Genomic DNA, 16,208 nt, shown 5'->3' on the forward strand with positions numbered 1-16,208 from the left:
ATAGGTATCAGGTAGCCTCATTATGTTAAAACAGAAGATTAGTCACTGTGGTTGATTCAAAATTACAGTGACAACATTGTGGTTGCACTAGCTTACGGTTCATTCTGGACATTAGGAAACCCACAAAATAATTGCAAAATAAAGAAGATAACATCACTGCCATTGGTAGGATGACACTGTTATTCCTCACCACAACAAATGTACTGTACACTTCATTTATACTTCATCACAGCTTTCAAATAACACAAACTTCTCTTTCCGACAGGTCAGCACAAGAGCAAATGCCATCAATACAACAGATCACACAGATGTTTTGTAAATTGTATATACACTGTGGAACATAATGCCAGAATAACAAGAAATGACATTAATCTCTGACTCACCGAAGCAGACAGGTCAGCCTCTGTCTCCAGATCCACTGGGGCCGAACAGTAATGACATCTCCCATTTACTCGGGCCGGTGCTGGATGGATTTCTGGTGTTGTGGCCTGAGGTACCCAGAATATTGTCTTCGGCGATCTCTCCTGTTCAGTGGTGCGAATTCTTAAACAGCAGGTGGCCAGTTTATTGATGTACTTGCTTCAATTGTTTCGGAGTCAGTGTCCGGACATGGTAGGGCCAGTATGTGATCTTCACAGTTGCTTGGAGGCACCATGCTAACATTAGCGTTAGCCACCATAGACTTATGGAATATATTCCGTGAGTAGCATGACTGCCTCTTTGTTGTTGTGTGCCTTTTTGAAAAATCCTGTTATCTTTGATATTTTACTCATGGACTCGCTTGTCTTTTTCTTTTTGAGCATTTCGGAGTACCTCTCTCCTGTCTCCTAGATTCTGCCATGGTGACATACTTTTCATTCAGGATATCGGCGGAACGGTTCATTATGTCACCTGACACCAAACTGACCAATCAGTGTCAAGAAACATCTCCGACTGACCAATCAATCAGTGCACATGATCCGGGCCCCTGGGCTTCAGGTAGGCTAGCAAGGAAAAACAGATTTATTAAAGTAGGCAAACTGTTTTATTTTTACTGCCTTCGATTTTGCACTTTTTTGTACAAATTATAGAATAACTTTACTTCTTTGGGATTCACTGGATCTGAACGAAACTGTCCAACATGAAAACGATGCTAAGTGATTGCAAGTAAACACTGTTTTGTTTAAGGAGGCTGGAAACCACAGCTCTTATGGGCCATATGATTGCTGACAAATGTTAGTCATAAAAAGTGACATTATGAAATACAAATCTGACTTAAAAACTGTCAATGGGAAATATCCCATTGTAAAATAAAAACAGACTTTTGTGGAAGAAAATAAAAACTGTTAATAACCCATACAAAGGAAGAATGAGATATCATTATAATGAGGTTGAGATAAATTGTTTCTGTAACTATTGTTATCCTCTGATTGTTTCTGTTGTATTTTCCTCACAAAGCATCAGTAATCTGGGTGACTCATGCTCCTGTGGATGACAAATAATCGTTACCTGCAGTGGGCCTCTTCTTTGCATCAGAACAACAAACAACATGAAAATGGATTTGATGACGGTTACATTATGTTTTTTAGGTGAAGCACTTATAAATTTGCATCCTGGGGTCTTTTAATGGCTGTCTTAAAAAACTGTTTTATAAATGCCAGGCTCTTTGTGTTCTTCACTTCTTCACCTTCGTTCTCTCAGTAGTGCACATTCAGTCTCCTGTAGTCAAGTGTAAACCACCCAGACAGATGTGAGGGCTGTACACATGCAGTTTTCAGAAATGACTGGCTCCATTGTTTTCATTGTTTCAGGGAAAGGTGACAAAAATGGTTGTTTATGTGCCCTTGTGTGCTATAAATGCCTCGGAGATTCTCTGACACAATCTGGTGCCACATCTCACATTTCACAAAAGAGCAAAAACTGATGCATTACATTTATTCCAACACACACACGCTCACAATCGACTAAAAAAAAAAAAAGGCTGACGTCAAACCCTGTAGACCCATTCACAACCTTTCCCTCTCCCTCCCTCTCCCTCTCTCTCTACATTGTGCTTGCCAAGCTTCTGACAACCTGAGTTAAGGAACAGACCTATTCATTGGAAATGGATGGGGAGCAGCAAGTCAGTCACCAGGGACAAGAGAGAAAAGGTAAAGAGGAGATGATGCCACAACCAGGAGAGGTGAGTCTCTGTGTGTACAGCAATGTATTTTAAAGGTTCTGAAATTTTACTTTCTCAATCCTCTTCTTCCCAACAGGAATAGGGTCCTACATGGTCTTACTGGTTTGAAGTGGGTGGGGCTCAATTGGGAAAAGGTGACGTCACTTACCTCTGTGTACCAGTCAGGATTTAGCAACATTTTAAACCAAGACTGATATCTTTTGTTGGGTTGTTTGTTCACTGTTAATTTTTTGTTTGTTTATAGTACTTTTATTTAATCTTTATGTCCCATTGAGATCAAGATCCCTTTTTCAAGGGAGACCTGGCCAAGATGGCAGGCATACAAATTTGCACTATATTAAAATTCAACACATACAATACAATATGCAAAAGATAAAAAGATAAGAAGACAATAAAAACAAGATGAAATCAGTGGACTCTCAAGAAAAACAGCTATGTCTCCTTTATCACATTCTTTATGATGTCCTTAAATTTTACAACAGCTATGAATGTGTCTAACTTTGGATCTTTCTGCAAGTTATTCCATGACCAAGGTGCATAGTAGGAAAATGCAGTTTTCCCCAGATCTGTAAAAATTCAAGGTCCCTTAAAAAATGAAATCTGATCAAATCTAACCAGTTCCAGTGATGTAGAATAGTCATTTTGTTTCATTCATCAGAGCCACAAAAGAAACAATAGTTTTCACAGCTCTTGATCATCATGTGTAAAATCAGTGTAATGTCCCTTTAGGACTGAAAAAGTTTATAAGAGTGAGTGAACAAAGCAAAATCATTAGGAATTTTTATCCATCCATCATTGCTAATGAAATAAAACAATCCCTCCTCAAGGTCACTTACTCATGTTTTCCAGAGCTTTTAACTGCATCAAAAGGTCTTCATCAGTGGAGTGAGCTGCCATGGAGATGCCTATTATTCACTATAATTTCATAATACTGATTAAGTGTTTATTTAATGATATTTTATATTTTAACATGTACTTTAACTGCTGATGAACATTGTGTAATATGGTTGAAATTTCCAGAAGAAGCTTTTACTTGGACTTTGAATTGTAATGTCATTGAATGTAGAATGTTATCTCAAACTTTTATTATTCAGTTTTATGTTTAAACCCATACCAGTCTTATAAGAGAGACCCGGAACTCAAACAAGAGTCATACCAGCCCCTTTACATCCAATATGTTATAACGAGACTGTAACCTGAGATGAAAGTACACTTTTTTGGTTGGAACAAACTTCAGATTCACTATCTTACAGAAACTGTGACCCCAAACGCTCACACACAAACAGAAAAACTACTAATTGCAGTAAGAAACTTCTTATTTGACCTGAGAAAAAAGCGGCCAGGCAGTAGAAATGGGGGTGGAAGTGTGCTGTAATTGGATTCTGCTTACCAGTAATCCTACCACAGTCACAACCACAAGCAATTAGCCAGATAGAACAGGCTCTATCTGTACAAAACTGGCCCTGTGTGCATGTACTGCATGTGTATGAGTGTTATTCACAAGAGTGAATGTAATTATGCTGAAGGAGATATGAAATTAAAATGAGCTCTTTTGTCCTGGTTTCCTCTGATCTCCTGGTCCTTAAACATCTGGTATGACAACCTTAGAAAGTTAGACTTTATTCTATCAAAGGTTACTCTCACTGCGGTCTTTTGGAAAAGACATCAATAATGTGACTCAATATTTATCCTTATCTAGAAGCTGTGAATGTGATAAGACGAAGCCTTTAAAGTTCCTCAATGATTTTGAAAGGGTGTGTATGACTCACCAGTCTTTTGTTCCTCTACATCAAGCACAGTGGTTTTGAAGCACCAGATATTCATCTTTTCATTTCTAATGTGTCCGAATCTTTTTAGTGCCTAAAAAAAATTCAATGTAAGGATCAATGTATAACAAATACTCCAAACCAGAAATAATGATACAAATTTTACCATTAACAGATTCTTGTTTACACTGGATTTTATGAGTCATTATGGGAAGATGAAGAGGATGCCTTTTCTGGATAAGAAGAGCTGTTTATAGGCTGTGACTGTGACAAAGCTGAAAACAAGAAAGCTTTGCTGAATATCAGACAAACAGGTTGGCGGTGGATAGCCTGAGCTCACATCAAACACAGCAACAAGGGGGATTTATGAATGAGACTGTAAGCAAACACATGCACACACTGAGCAAGATTTGACTAGCAGCCAAAAATAGAGAGCTTGCTGGCTGGAAGTAAAACTCCTCTCTGTCTCTGTCTCTCTCTCTCTCTCTCTCTCTCTCACACACACACACACAAGTAGACGCACATACGTCTCACTGCAGTCACTCTGTCACCCCACCCATCTGCAGTTTCCATATGTGAGTCATCAGTGGACTTTAACTGTCTCTGCCCCACCTGCTGCAGCAGAAAGCGAAGCCAACATCCATTCAACAGTCTCTACTACAGTGGGAATTACTATGCTCTGAGCTTACAATACAGTCCGTGACAAAGCCAAAACATCTGTTATTGAACATTTATAATCAATTTAACACCATTTATTTGGCAACTTAGCACAGATAAACACTCAAAAGGTGAATTTATTTACCCTAAGCAGCTTTCATTCTACCAACATAGGCTGTTGGAAGACTTATGGTTTTTAAAAATGGTCACAACCTGCCACCATATTAAAGAAACTAATAAATACCATCATGAGACAGACTCACAGGACAGTCATTCAGTCAAAGCTCCTAAATATAGCTCCATTATGAATGTATTCATTTCACCATGCTGCGACAAAAGCAGTCATGCAGCCACTGAGATGTAGCCTACTCACTGAAAACTAGTTTCGGTGCATAGAGAGAAGCAGTTTTGTTTGGCTGACTGAAATGAGTGTGAGTGTGGGCTGCTTTTACTCGTGTTGTGGGGACATAAATGTGTTTAAGCTACACAGTCACCTTCTGGGAACTCAACATCCTTATGAGGATACAAAGTAAACCCCCCCAAGCTACATTCTTACATTTCAGAGTGACGACTTGGTGTAAGTATTAGGCAAGTTGTGGTTACGGTTAAGGGTAGGATAAGTCAATGTAATGTCCCCTCAAGTGATGGAAACACGACCTTGTGCGTGCGTGTGTATATGTGCGTGCACGTGTTGCGTAGGTCCTGCTCTGTGACGCTCGAGTCAGGTGGTTCCTCTAATAGCATGAAGAGCTGTCCGCGGTGCTGAAACCAGACTCACGCTGCGAGGAAGAGAGATGCTCACAACTCTCCATACAAATTGATTACAAAGGTAAGAGCTGGTTGTTATTAATTGCATTGGCCACATTACGCTGCTCTACATATGTTTCCTGTCCGATGTCCTACGAATAGAGATTTGTTTTTTTAGTTACTTATTAAACTGCCTTCTTCTACACTAGCTGTTCTCCAACCTGATGCACCGCCACAGATGTTGAGACGAAGGGGTTGCCCGCAGCGCTTCTTTGTTCTCATTTCGCTTCAGATTATTTTTAGTTGCTGGCGTTCTGTATCTTACCATTTCTACTTTTCTGTAACGCATTAGGGGAAAAAAAACAAGCTACATAAAGTTCGGCAATTTAATTCCAGGTTGGGAAAATGAAGGAAAAGTAAACAAAGAGAATGACACCAATTTCTTATGCAGCGTCGCTTCTGGTCTCTTATTTATTGTTTTTATTCGCCTGTTTTGGAAAACGTGTTTTAAAACCGTTTCAGGCCAACTTTCATTCTGCATGTATTTGCATTATAACATTTTAATGCATTCTACTTGCATGGCTCATAAAAGCCCGTTGGCAGACTTCATCCCAATGGCCAGTTTGTAATAAAATAATAGTTTTTAATTTGAGTTAAAACTTGAAAAACAGTCACGACTGGAGTTTAGATTATTTTCATCGGTTAAAGGAGAGGATCCATGAGAACATCTGCCTTATGGGGTTACCTTGACAACGGGAGAGCAGCAATTTAAGGACTAATAAAATTTGCACCAGAGCAGAATGCAGCTGCTATTATTGCTGCTGGTAAACAGGCGGCAGGATGCCAACATGATCCTCAGTTACCAGCAGCATGCAGGAAAAGGAAGGGATACTAATACTCTGGGTTAGAGTGCACAGAGACAACCCATCATATCCCATTTACAGTGATTATTATTACTAGTTCATAGAAGACTGACCACCAGTTGCTTCTCAACAGCCATTCACCTTCTTCTGTTGCTGCATTTGTTGTCTTAGCTTTCATACAAACCCTAAGTGATACATAAAACATGACAACAAATTTTAAAATATATTTTAGGACTAAAACAAAAAGAGCATAGTAAAAATAAAGTCCAGTTGGAGTTATTGTTACCATAGGAGTAGACTGGGTTTATTTAATAGATAGGCTATTTAGGAGAAATACTGTATAGAGAATATTTATATTTTATTTATGTAGGTACTGTTGTTATGAGCTCTTTGACCCGGTTTATACGAGGGGAAAAATCATGGATCAGATTTCCAATGTGATCCCCTGCCTTCAAATCCATGTAAATGTCTTGGCAGTCTGTGGTGTTATCACCAGACCAAACCAGCTTAATGCAAAGGTCAGAGCTGATATGTCCATCCTGGTCTTTCCTCTGCAGGCATCACCATGCCGTCATTCCCTGAGACCTCCACAACAGGCAAACTCTTCCTCATCTGTTTTGCCAACATCCTCTTAATTCTCCTCTTCCTCAGTTCCTCTGGTGTTCATGGGGCATCACTCAGAGAGCACAGACTGAGGGTAAGTGAATCAGACTCCCAGAGAGGAAACGCCCACCAGGCTCTTGATGCCGACATGCTCAAAGCACTGGAGTACATCGAGAACCTCCGTCAGAGAACCAGCACAGACTCCCAGCAGCGCGTCCCTCTCTCTGCAGGTTACGATGATGCTGAAAAGCTGCGTGCCATGCTAGGACTAGCCTCTAACCCTATGCAGAGCAAAGGGGAGAGCGAGGAAGAGGAGGGAAGGGAGGACAAGAGTGAAGAGCTGCTCCAGGCTGTGCTCAGCACCCTCCAGCAGACAGAGAAGGCTTCCAAGCCAGCTTCACTTCACCCCAGTGTAGAAGGAACGAGCGAGAAGGGAGGTATGCATCCCAGGGTGCAGCAGAAGCAACATGGCATCACGCTTCACAAGAAGCTGCCATTAATGTTTGAGGATGAGGAAGAGGGTGAGGGGGATGAGCAAGAGGAGGATGAAGGGCCAGATTTGGAGCATGAGAGTCCTTTCAAACGCACCAATGAGAACGTGGAGGAGAAATATACGCCTCAGAACCTGGCAACACTGCAGTCCGTGTTTGATGAATTAGACAAGCTGACTGGTGTGAAAAGCACACATAAACGCCAAGAAGAGGAGGATGACGTGGAGGAGGAGGATGAGGAAGAAGATGATAATGTGTTTAATCTGAGGAATGTGGCATACGATGATGGAGGCGGTGATCTTGCAGACTGGGGTCCACTAAAAGAACAGGAGGAGGAAGAGGAGGAGGAGAAGGACAAACATGAGGTTGAACGAGGGCTTGATTATGTTGACAGTGATGATGAAGCCAACGAGGAGGATGAAGAGGAAAATGATGAAAGGTACCCAGTCAAGAGGTCAAGAGATCCAGATGATGCAGGCAACCTAGTGGACTATTACCTTCTGAAAGTGCTCGAGAAAACAGAGGAGGAAGAGCAGAAACGAGAGATAGAGGAGGAGGAAGAGGAGGAGGAGGAGGAGGAGGAGAAGAGGGCTGAGAAGAGAGTGGCTCAGACACAGTACAGAGACACCATAGACCCACAGGCCATCTACCAGCTCATTCAGATTTCCCAAAAATACCAGATCCCACCTGAAGACCTGATGGACATGCTCAAAACTGGAGAAATGCCAAATCAAGACAAGTCACAAAAAAGCAACAAATTAGCCAGAGTACAAAACAAGGTCTCTCAGACACCCACAAAGAAGACACACAAGAATTCTGAAGCTAAATTCTACAACAGACGCCTGCCTGACAGACAAAAATCCCCAGAGGAGCTGAGGACACAAGAAATCCTGAACATCCTTGGGTTAGGGAGTGTGGAGGATCAAGCTCCTGTCAGCAAGCTGAAGCAGTACAAAAGCTCACTGTCACGACTTCACACTCTGCCTCCTGGGCGTTCAGGGGAATCCAATCCCACGCAAAGGCGCCTTCCCAGCACATTAAAGGATGACTATGACGACAGCATGGACGAGGATGAACTGGCAGCCTATTTAGCAGCCCAGATGCTGGCACAGTATCCAAACCCTGTGTACAGCAACAACAAGGCAAGTCAAAAGCGGGAAGAAGCTGGGCAGAGTGTGACAGGCTCCTTTGAACAGGCCATGCAGGATTATTTTGATCAAATGGACACAGATAAAAACACAAATGAAAGAAGACAGTCTGAGGATGACGAGAGGGGCCATGAAACGCAAATGCAAGGCTTTGATAATGAGGCAGTGATGAAATTGCTGAGCTACCTGAATCCAGAAACTGAAGAAAGTGATAGTGATGCCAAAACTGCCTAAGGAGTCCTGTACAAATAAGGCTGTATATACATATACATATACATATAGTGTTTTGGTGGAAGAAGAAGGTGAAAATAAAATATTTTGAAAAAAAAAAACATGCAATCAACTATTGTAGGTTTACAAAAGTTCTTATTTATTACCAGAAATACAAGTGTTTGGACATTAATTTGATGCTTTTTTTAATATGTTGCTCAACAACACTTAACAACCAGTACATGTGACTCACCAGCCTAATATTAAAACGCACACACAACCAAAATCAGTGTTGGATCCCTTAGATTCACTTGTGTTTTTTGGTCATTCTTACTTAAATGTGATCTTATGTGATATAACTGAGGTTAATAAAGCATTGACTTTATTTTTTCCTTACTGTGTAGTGTTTATTTATTTACTCACTGTGCAGCTGCAGAAACATAAACGTGCATTAACTGTGATCTTTAAATATCAAAAATTATTAGGATAAACTGGAAAAAAGGACGTACCTCCTGTCATAAAACCCTGAGATTGATAAATATGAGGCTTGAAAGGCACTTATAGGTGCAATGACAATTAGAATTCTTAAAGTTTAAAGCTACAGTATGTTACTTTTTCAAATATTTTTGTTGTAGAAATCTGCTCCAGAACTTGTCTTTATGTGATGAGGTACTGTCGAAGCCTCCTGTGACCCAGACTCACTGAACAGCACTGGCAGCAGTGCAGAGATATTAGTTTCTAAAAGGTTTTGAGCAGGATTAACCTCTTTAACCAATCAAAGATGATCAATTATTTCTGCTTGATCAGTAAGTTTTGTTGTATTCTCATTTCTTGTAACTTCATAATTACAAATATCTGAAGAGCTGGGCAGTGCGTGGCAGACTGATTTTGAGTTTCATGTTAATGCTAGCTTAAGTTGCATGCTGTAGCTTTAAGCATGAACAAATCATCAGGACTGTGGATTTGTATGATCACAGTACTGTGCCAAATGACTCACTATTAGTCATGAACAAATATTCCAAACTTTTTGGTTCAAGTCTTGAAATGTGACATATTTGCATCCTCTCTTGGCTCAGTAGGCAGGTTTACTCATATATTCCTCCACGGTCTGTGGTGAGAGAAGAGGTATATGAGCACATTTCACATTAAATTCAGTTTTATTTGTATAGTGCCGCTTTAAAGCAAAAATCATTTCAGGGCACTTTACATAAACAGGTCTAGACCTTACAGTGTTATAGAGAAAAACCCAACAAATCCCCTTTGAGCAAGCACTTGGCGACAGTGGGGAGGAAAAACTCCCTTTAACGGAAGAAACCTCCGACAGACCCGGGCTCTTGGTGGGCGGCCGTCTGTCATTGACAGGTTGGGGTGAGTGGATAGAGGAGGGAGAAAAGAAAAGCATCAAGACAATAAACAAACATGAGTAATAACAAAACCTGCATTATCCAAAGGCCTGTGAAAGTTCACTATACCTCCTGGAGTGTGTCCGCCTCCTCCAGGCATACACCCACAGCTGCTTTGGAAGTTTCTAAGATTTCTCCTCCCATCAGGAATTCGTCCAGGATGAAGTAAGCCTTCTCAAAGTTGAAAATGATGTCCAACTCACACACCTGATAGAGGAACAAAGGGCAATACATCATCCATTATACTAGAGATAAGCTAGTGGTATGGGAGGTAATTTTACCCATGAGTGAAAATGATGAACAATTATTTTGTACTATGAATGACCAGGGTCTAACTGAATATTATAAAGAATAGAGTATTGGCAAGCTGATGAAAGAATGAAGTATGATTTCCTAGAAAAAGATCCTTATGGACACCAGGGGGAGACTGGCTGGTAAAGAGCACAGGCATGTTGATGTGCAGAGAAGCAGCTCCTGCTCAGTTTTACAGGAGTTTTAACTGCCTCTAACTTCCCTCTACTGCGCAAGACCTGGATGACTGATTGTTGTCCGAGACAGTAGTAAATCTGCCTTCTCTATTTTCTTTATGTTAACATGATTTAAATACAGTATTTGTGTCAGTAGAATAAATTAATTCATGTATTTTCCTAATGTCTTTATTAATTTAAATTTTGGATTGGACTATCCACCGCCCGTCCATCCATTATTCATTAATTGTACAAAAATATTTCAGAACAGAGATCATTTCTGTGAAATGACCTGACACCTCTTACAGAGGGACAAATTGGACCGTTAATGTTCTTACTGTACACAAAAAGTTTAGTCACCTCATTATTTCAGAAATGGCTCCAACCCAGGCCAACCTGAACAGAAGTCTGATTAGCCAGAATAATTGAAAACATCTGTGTTTGTGTAGTACCGACTATACAGACGCTATAAAAAAAAAGGACTGTCAATGGCCAGTGAATTCTGTTTGGACCAAGACATTTAGCTCTACTCACATTGCCAAAGTATTTATCCAGCAACTCAACATATCTGTGCAGCACTTCAAGGGTCAGCAGCTCGTTATCCTGGTTGTCCAGAGCAGCACAGAAATACAGACTGGCGTACCTGTTAGCCAAAAGGATAAAGGTCAGATGTTACTCAGTAGTTGCCAAAATGTTGTCAAGAAACCAGGACACATTACAAGCATGTATGGATATCCAGGGAAATTGTCTAAGTAGAGAAATGTTTTGCTGAAAAACAAGCACAGAATACAAATTCGACCACTGAAGAATCAATATGCATTTGTTTACTCTAACGATTAAAGTTATTTTGCCTGCATACAGTACTCACATGTACAATGGGTGGTCAAAATAACAGGAACACTACAAAAAACTAAAACTACACAAAATTGAATTTTATTATACTGTGAAGTGTTCCTGTTCTTTCCTCCACTCCTAGTAACTCTACTTTTATTACAAGGTTGTTTTGTTATAAAAGAAGATAAAGGGCATTAAAGGATAACCACTGTGTTGCACAGTTACTAGCATGATCCTGTCAGTGATCTAGGAAGGTGTTTAACTTGACCTTCCCAGGTCTTGGTAACCCACTGTTGAGAATGGACATGTCTGTCTTCTGTGAGTATTTTGAAGCATTAGCAAACAGGACACACAAGTCAACCATTAAGCATAGTCTGCTCACCCAAGTCTATACCTGTCAGGAAAGAGCAGCCAGTGACAAAATATTACAAGACACAGCAACTCATAATGATAACAGAATAAAAGCAGAGCCGTGTATCTTGCAGGCACCTCTTGTAAACAATCTTCAGGTCCCTCCACTGGAGGAAGTTGCAGAAGCGTTGTGGACGGGCTAACACTAACATCATCATGTCCCGGATCACTTTCTTCTTCTCCCGGTCTGTTAATGGTGTGAACCATTTCTGCAGTCGCAGCTTCCCCTGCCGACTGAACAGCAACAGAAAGTGCATCTGAAAAGGAAGGAGGAGAGGAAAAGAGCAGAAAACAATGTGGTGTGATTTTAAGAACAGCATAAAACTGTATAAAAAAACCAGACAGGGCCAACATCTTGTGTTGCAAGGGTTAAATGCAGTTAATGTGTCAACAGGGGCAACCAAACACCGACATATAACAAAGCAGCCCCATACAGATATGTGTGCAAACACACAAAGATATACAACGATACTACCCCCCACCCTCACCACCACCACCACCACCGGCACAGTCAAAGCTGCAATAAAAACAAAACCACCCACTGGTGAGAACTACACCAAGCAGCAATTAGATTTCACATAGGAAACATAACTCTTCACTGTCACCTTTGAATGCAATAACACAATAAATACAATGCTTGTGTTGTGGAAGGGTAATTAATGAGAGCTCTTTGCCCTGAGGTGCAGCACTGCATCTGCCTGCAACAGGATAAAGCAAGACATGTGGAACAAAAAATATATCAGCTGTAGGCTCACATTAGTTTTAAGATAATGTGATGGTTTTCTGTGTAACCATGTCCTTTAAATAAACCTCAGAAAGAGCACATTTTACACAAAACGTTCCTTCACAGATTTGCATTCATTTGCCTGTCAGACATTGTTACGCTGCAGCTGTTCCTTTTCAAGCTTTTAACAAAAGTGTTTTAAATCAGATAAACCACACAGAATTCTGCTACTGCAGCTTCCACAGGTTAAAAAATTTCAGGAAATATCAGAAGCATAAAACAATCTAGAAAAATGTTCTTGCACTAACAATGGAATGACCTTTGATCAAGGAAGTCTTTCCCCCTAAAGCTGACTTTTGCAGCCTTAAAATGAAAGCTAAATCATCCCCATTCCACCAGCAGGGCTCTCACATTTTTAACAATAGCAATAAGACAAACTATAACAACTGAGTCATTTAATATTTATTATTTATTACTTCCAGATGCATGGATAAACCTCAGTAGCCTTAAGTACCGAGCAGTGAGCTCGGACACTCACCATTTTATCACAGCCGTCCGAAGTCACCCAAATTCAAATCCTACAGGCTTATAATAAACAGTACCCCCAGAATCCTACCTAGGGTATACTACTGTATCCTGTACATTTTAAGATGCGGAGACGATGTTTATCTTCCCAGAATTCAGTGCGCTCACACCTACTCCAGTCAGAGCCGCGCCCTGGCAGCTGATTGGCTACCGAGGAACGACTGTCGAAGACAGACAGGTGAGTCGGTGCGGTCAGTGGGATTCATTTCTGAGATGCTGAACAGGCAGGACAAAGGAGAGAAGGAGAGGTTTAGGGTATTAGGGTACCAACATTTAGGAGAAGTTAGAATTAGGAGATTAAAAAGTCAAAAATTACGAAATAATTCAACCATTAGCATTATGTTTCTCATGGAAAAGGTTTTATCTACTTTCTAACATTGCTTTTCTCTTAATATGAAAGAGGTTGGGGCCATTACAACAGCAAAACATTATTATTATTATCATTAATATTGTGGCGACCAAGTGAAGGGGGTTATGTTGTTAGGTATTACAGGCTGTTACGTTGTTGTCATGTCGCTTTAAGAGACTGTTGAATTATGGGGCTTCTTATGTAAGAAAAGGGGGAAGAGCCGGGGCAGAAAAACAAGTGTGTGGTTGTTACATAGACACAATATACGTGTTTATATAATATCTATGGGTTGTTACCTGTTCTGTGTGTGAGTTGCTCTACGTTGTTGAGGAAGGAAGAGAGCTAATAAAGAGTTACGGTGGAGTCTGACGAAGCTAAAAAGGCTAAACGGTGTGGATTTACCTGTCTTCATTCAACAGGTTAGTCTCCAGTTAGGCCTAGGTCACTCTAGGAATCATTACAATATTATTATTATTATCATCATCAGGTAAACTAAACTAACTACGGCGGGCATATTTGTGTCGGGGCCCCTATTTACGTGATGGTTCCGCTTCACTATAGCTAATCTCTCTGTAAAGGTATATGAGAATATATGAGAAATATTTCAAAACAAATATTTAACAATGAGCTCCATAATAACGCCTGGGAAGCCTAGTGTATATTTAGTCTCCATACGAACACTAAAAGACATCAACGGGCTGTAATTCCATGTTCATCATTGGAAGGTTATTCAGCGGTGACCTGAACGATCCTTCCTTCCCGCCGCTGGGTGGCCGATGGAGTTGTCTTCTGGAGCTACACGTGGTTCGGGCTCAGAGTAAAAGCAGAGGAGGGAGCTCAGCTCAGCGAGAGGCTCCCAGAGCAGCACCATGTCTCTGTACCGCAACTCCGCCTGGTTCCTGAAGGGACTGACCGAGTTCACCAGGTAAGATGCCTCAGCCTGTCTCCCTTAGGGTTCACGCTGCCACATCGTTGTTGTGTTTTAAGAGCTGGAGTGAGTCTGTGACCTGTTGCTGTGTCCTGTGTGTGTGTGTATACACCTCCCAGTGTGCGTGTGCATGTGGAGGAACAATCTAGTTATTGTTATTTTAGATCATTGCACAATAATAACTTTGCATGTGATGCATCACAACATCACAAGGAAAGTCAATATGGAAGAAAATGTGACTACAAATAATCATGATTTGTTTTGTTTGTTTTTTATTTGGTACATTTTATTATAATGGGAGAAAATATCACAGGATACTGTCAAAGTGTTACCATATCTAATATTGACACCAACCATTCTAACAACAAATAATCTAATCTAAATATAAAATAAATTTAGATTTACTAATGAAAACCACATGTGCTTTTCTTCATTTTTGGTTTATAAATATTTGCCACTATATTATTAGTGATGCCAACTTTGAGTTTCTGCTCATTTGAAATGAAAAACATATAGGCTGTATACTAGTATGGCTGTCTATACAAATAAGTCTTTATTTAAAGACTTTATTCAACATTTTAAAGAACCTTCTGATGAAAGTTAAACCATGATAAATAGAGCTAAACAAGTCATCAATTCATCAGTTTGCTGGTCAACAGTAAATACATCTGCAGCTATTTTTAGAACTAATCATTTTTCAAGCAGAAATGCCAAGTATTTGATTATTTCAGATTCTCAAATAAAAGGAGCTTTGGATCAGTGTAAATCAAATATATTTGGACTTTGAACTATTGTTTGGGCAAAACAAACATCTGAATAAGTTATCTTGAGAACTAGAAACTTTTAATGGCCTTAAAAAATAATAATAATAATAATTTTCTGGGTTTGCATGGACCAAGCAAGGAATCTACAAACAGAGACATCAGATCAGTTTATGATGAAAATTATTCTCTGCAGCTGTAATTTTAAGAAATATCAAAATAATATACAATATATACAGTTGGGGTAGGTCAGTGGTTGTATGAGGTGAGAAATTGTATAACCTGGATGCATTGGTAAAACTGCAGCAGGTTTTACTTCCTGCTGGCGAATACTTCTCTACCCTTTTGATCACTTACTGGAGGTTTTAGTTTTAGAGATTTCAATGCCACTGCATCACAGAACAGAGCGGAAACAGCATTCTTGAATAGCACTGATTTATGAATCGAGCAAAGCTGAAAATGACTCAGTGAGAGGCATCCAAGACCCCAAGTCAAGTTGTTTAACCTAGCAGGAGTCTAGCTCTATATCAGTCTGAGCTGTTGCAGTCTTACGGCGCCTTTCCATCAGTGTACAGCAAGCCAAGTTGTCTGAAAAGGTGCTTTTGTGGTTGTTTCCCTTCTCCCCTTTGTTCTATGTTATCTTTTCTTTCAGAGAGCTGCCTGTAGTCCCACTCTGACCCTGCACTAGGAGCTCTCTGCATGACACCATCGAACAGAGCACGCATTTAGCCTCAGTACTACCCCCTCCCTGTGCCCTTTACCCCCCCTTCAGTTGTCCTCAATAATGGCATCCAGGACAATGGGGAGAATTGAGGAACTCTGTGCCACACACACACACTAATGGTGTTGTCACCATCAGTAGGCTCACCCCAAACCCATTCTCATCAGAGACTATGCCAGGCACACTCTCTCCTTTTACTGCACAGTAAAGCTGTGAGGCGACATACAGTGAGCAGGCAGACCTGAAATGCTGACCCGTTGTGGCCTGGACACACCCAACAACACACACATAACACTGAACTGAGCACTGAGGCTGGGATATATAGTACATGCATGGGAGCGTTCTATGTGATGCAGGATGCTGATATGAAGTTACTTTA

The 16,208-nt window shown here is 40.5% G+C and overlaps 3 protein-coding genes across 10 annotated transcripts in view; 2 read left to right on the top strand and 1 right to left on the bottom strand.

Annotated features, from left to right (window-relative positions):
• The first annotated feature begins 611 nt into the window (after nt 1-611).
• On the top strand, nt 612-8,750 carry scg2a (secretogranin II a). Of its 2 annotated transcripts, XM_020585678.1 has the most exons (6): nt 612-699; nt 832-978; nt 1,438-1,568; nt 2,042-2,161; nt 5,284-5,413; nt 6,752-8,750. In XM_020585678.1, the coding sequence occupies exon 6, from the start codon at nt 6,760-6,762 to the stop codon at nt 8,668-8,670; it is 1,911 nt and encodes a 636-aa protein (XP_020441334.1). In that variant the 5' UTR covers nt 612-699; nt 832-978; nt 1,438-1,568; nt 2,042-2,161; nt 5,284-5,413; nt 6,752-6,759; the 3' UTR covers nt 8,671-8,750. The 2 variants fall into 2 exon arrangements, with proteins under 2 accessions (XP_020441334.1, XP_020441343.1); XM_020585687.1 differs by lacking the exon at nt 1,438-1,568.
• A 99-nt stretch (nt 8,751-8,849) lies between these two features.
• On the bottom strand, nt 8,850-13,803 carry ap1s3a (adaptor related protein complex 1 subunit sigma 3a). 6 transcript variants are annotated; one of them, XM_020585787.1, is made up of 6 exons: nt 13,716-13,803; nt 13,185-13,286; nt 11,840-12,018; nt 11,051-11,159; nt 10,119-10,256; nt 8,850-9,754 (listed from the first exon to the last, which is right to left on the bottom strand). In XM_020585787.1, exons 3-6 carry the CDS (start codon nt 12,016-12,018, stop codon nt 9,719-9,721), a joined length of 462 nt encoding a protein of 153 aa, XP_020441443.1. In that variant the 5' UTR covers nt 13,185-13,286; nt 13,716-13,803; the 3' UTR covers nt 8,850-9,718. The 6 variants fall into 6 exon arrangements, with proteins under 6 accessions (XP_020441443.1, XP_020441426.1, XP_020441435.1 ...); XM_020585770.1 differs by lacking the exons at nt 13,185-13,286; nt 13,716-13,803 and adding exons at nt 12,367-12,459; nt 13,024-13,177; XM_020585779.1 differs by lacking the exons at nt 13,185-13,286; nt 13,716-13,803 and adding exons at nt 12,367-12,459; nt 12,805-12,823.
• dhrs12la (dehydrogenase/reductase 12-like a) overlaps nt 13,230-16,208 on the top strand; it is a 6,391-nt gene continuing 3,412 nt past the window's right edge. Inside the window, exons 1-2 of one of the 2 annotated variants that reach the window (XM_020585721.1) lie at nt 13,230-13,248; nt 14,145-14,344. In XM_020585721.1, coding sequence (XP_020441377.1) covers nt 14,289-14,344 — 56 coding nt within the window. In that variant the 5' untranslated portion in view covers nt 13,230-13,248; nt 14,145-14,288. Of the gene's footprint in view, nt 13,249-13,737; nt 13,839-14,144; nt 14,345-16,208 lie in introns of those variants that run through there. The other variant, XM_020585716.1, reaches the window with a different exon arrangement.

This window comes from Monopterus albus, unplaced genomic scaffold (assembly GCF_001952655.1).
Source record: "Monopterus albus unplaced genomic scaffold, M_albus_1.0 scaffold8.1, whole genome shotgun sequence".
NCBI classification, from domain to species: domain Eukaryota; kingdom Metazoa; phylum Chordata; class Actinopteri; order Synbranchiformes; family Synbranchidae; genus Monopterus; species Monopterus albus.

Coding starts and splice junctions, on each gene's coding strand:
- ap1s3a (XM_020585761.1), bottom strand. Junction 10,257..11,050: donor TGGATAAATACTTTGGCAAT/GTGAGTAGAGCT, acceptor TTCCTCTATCAG/GTGTGTGAGTTGGACATCAT. Junction 9,755..10,118: donor AGGCGGACACACTCCAGGAG/GTATAGTGAACT, acceptor CTCTCACCACAG/ACCGTGGAGGAATATATGAG.
- scg2a (XM_020585678.1), top strand. CDS start 6,760: ATGCCGTCATTCCCTGAGACCTCCACAACAGGCAAACTCTTCCTCATC.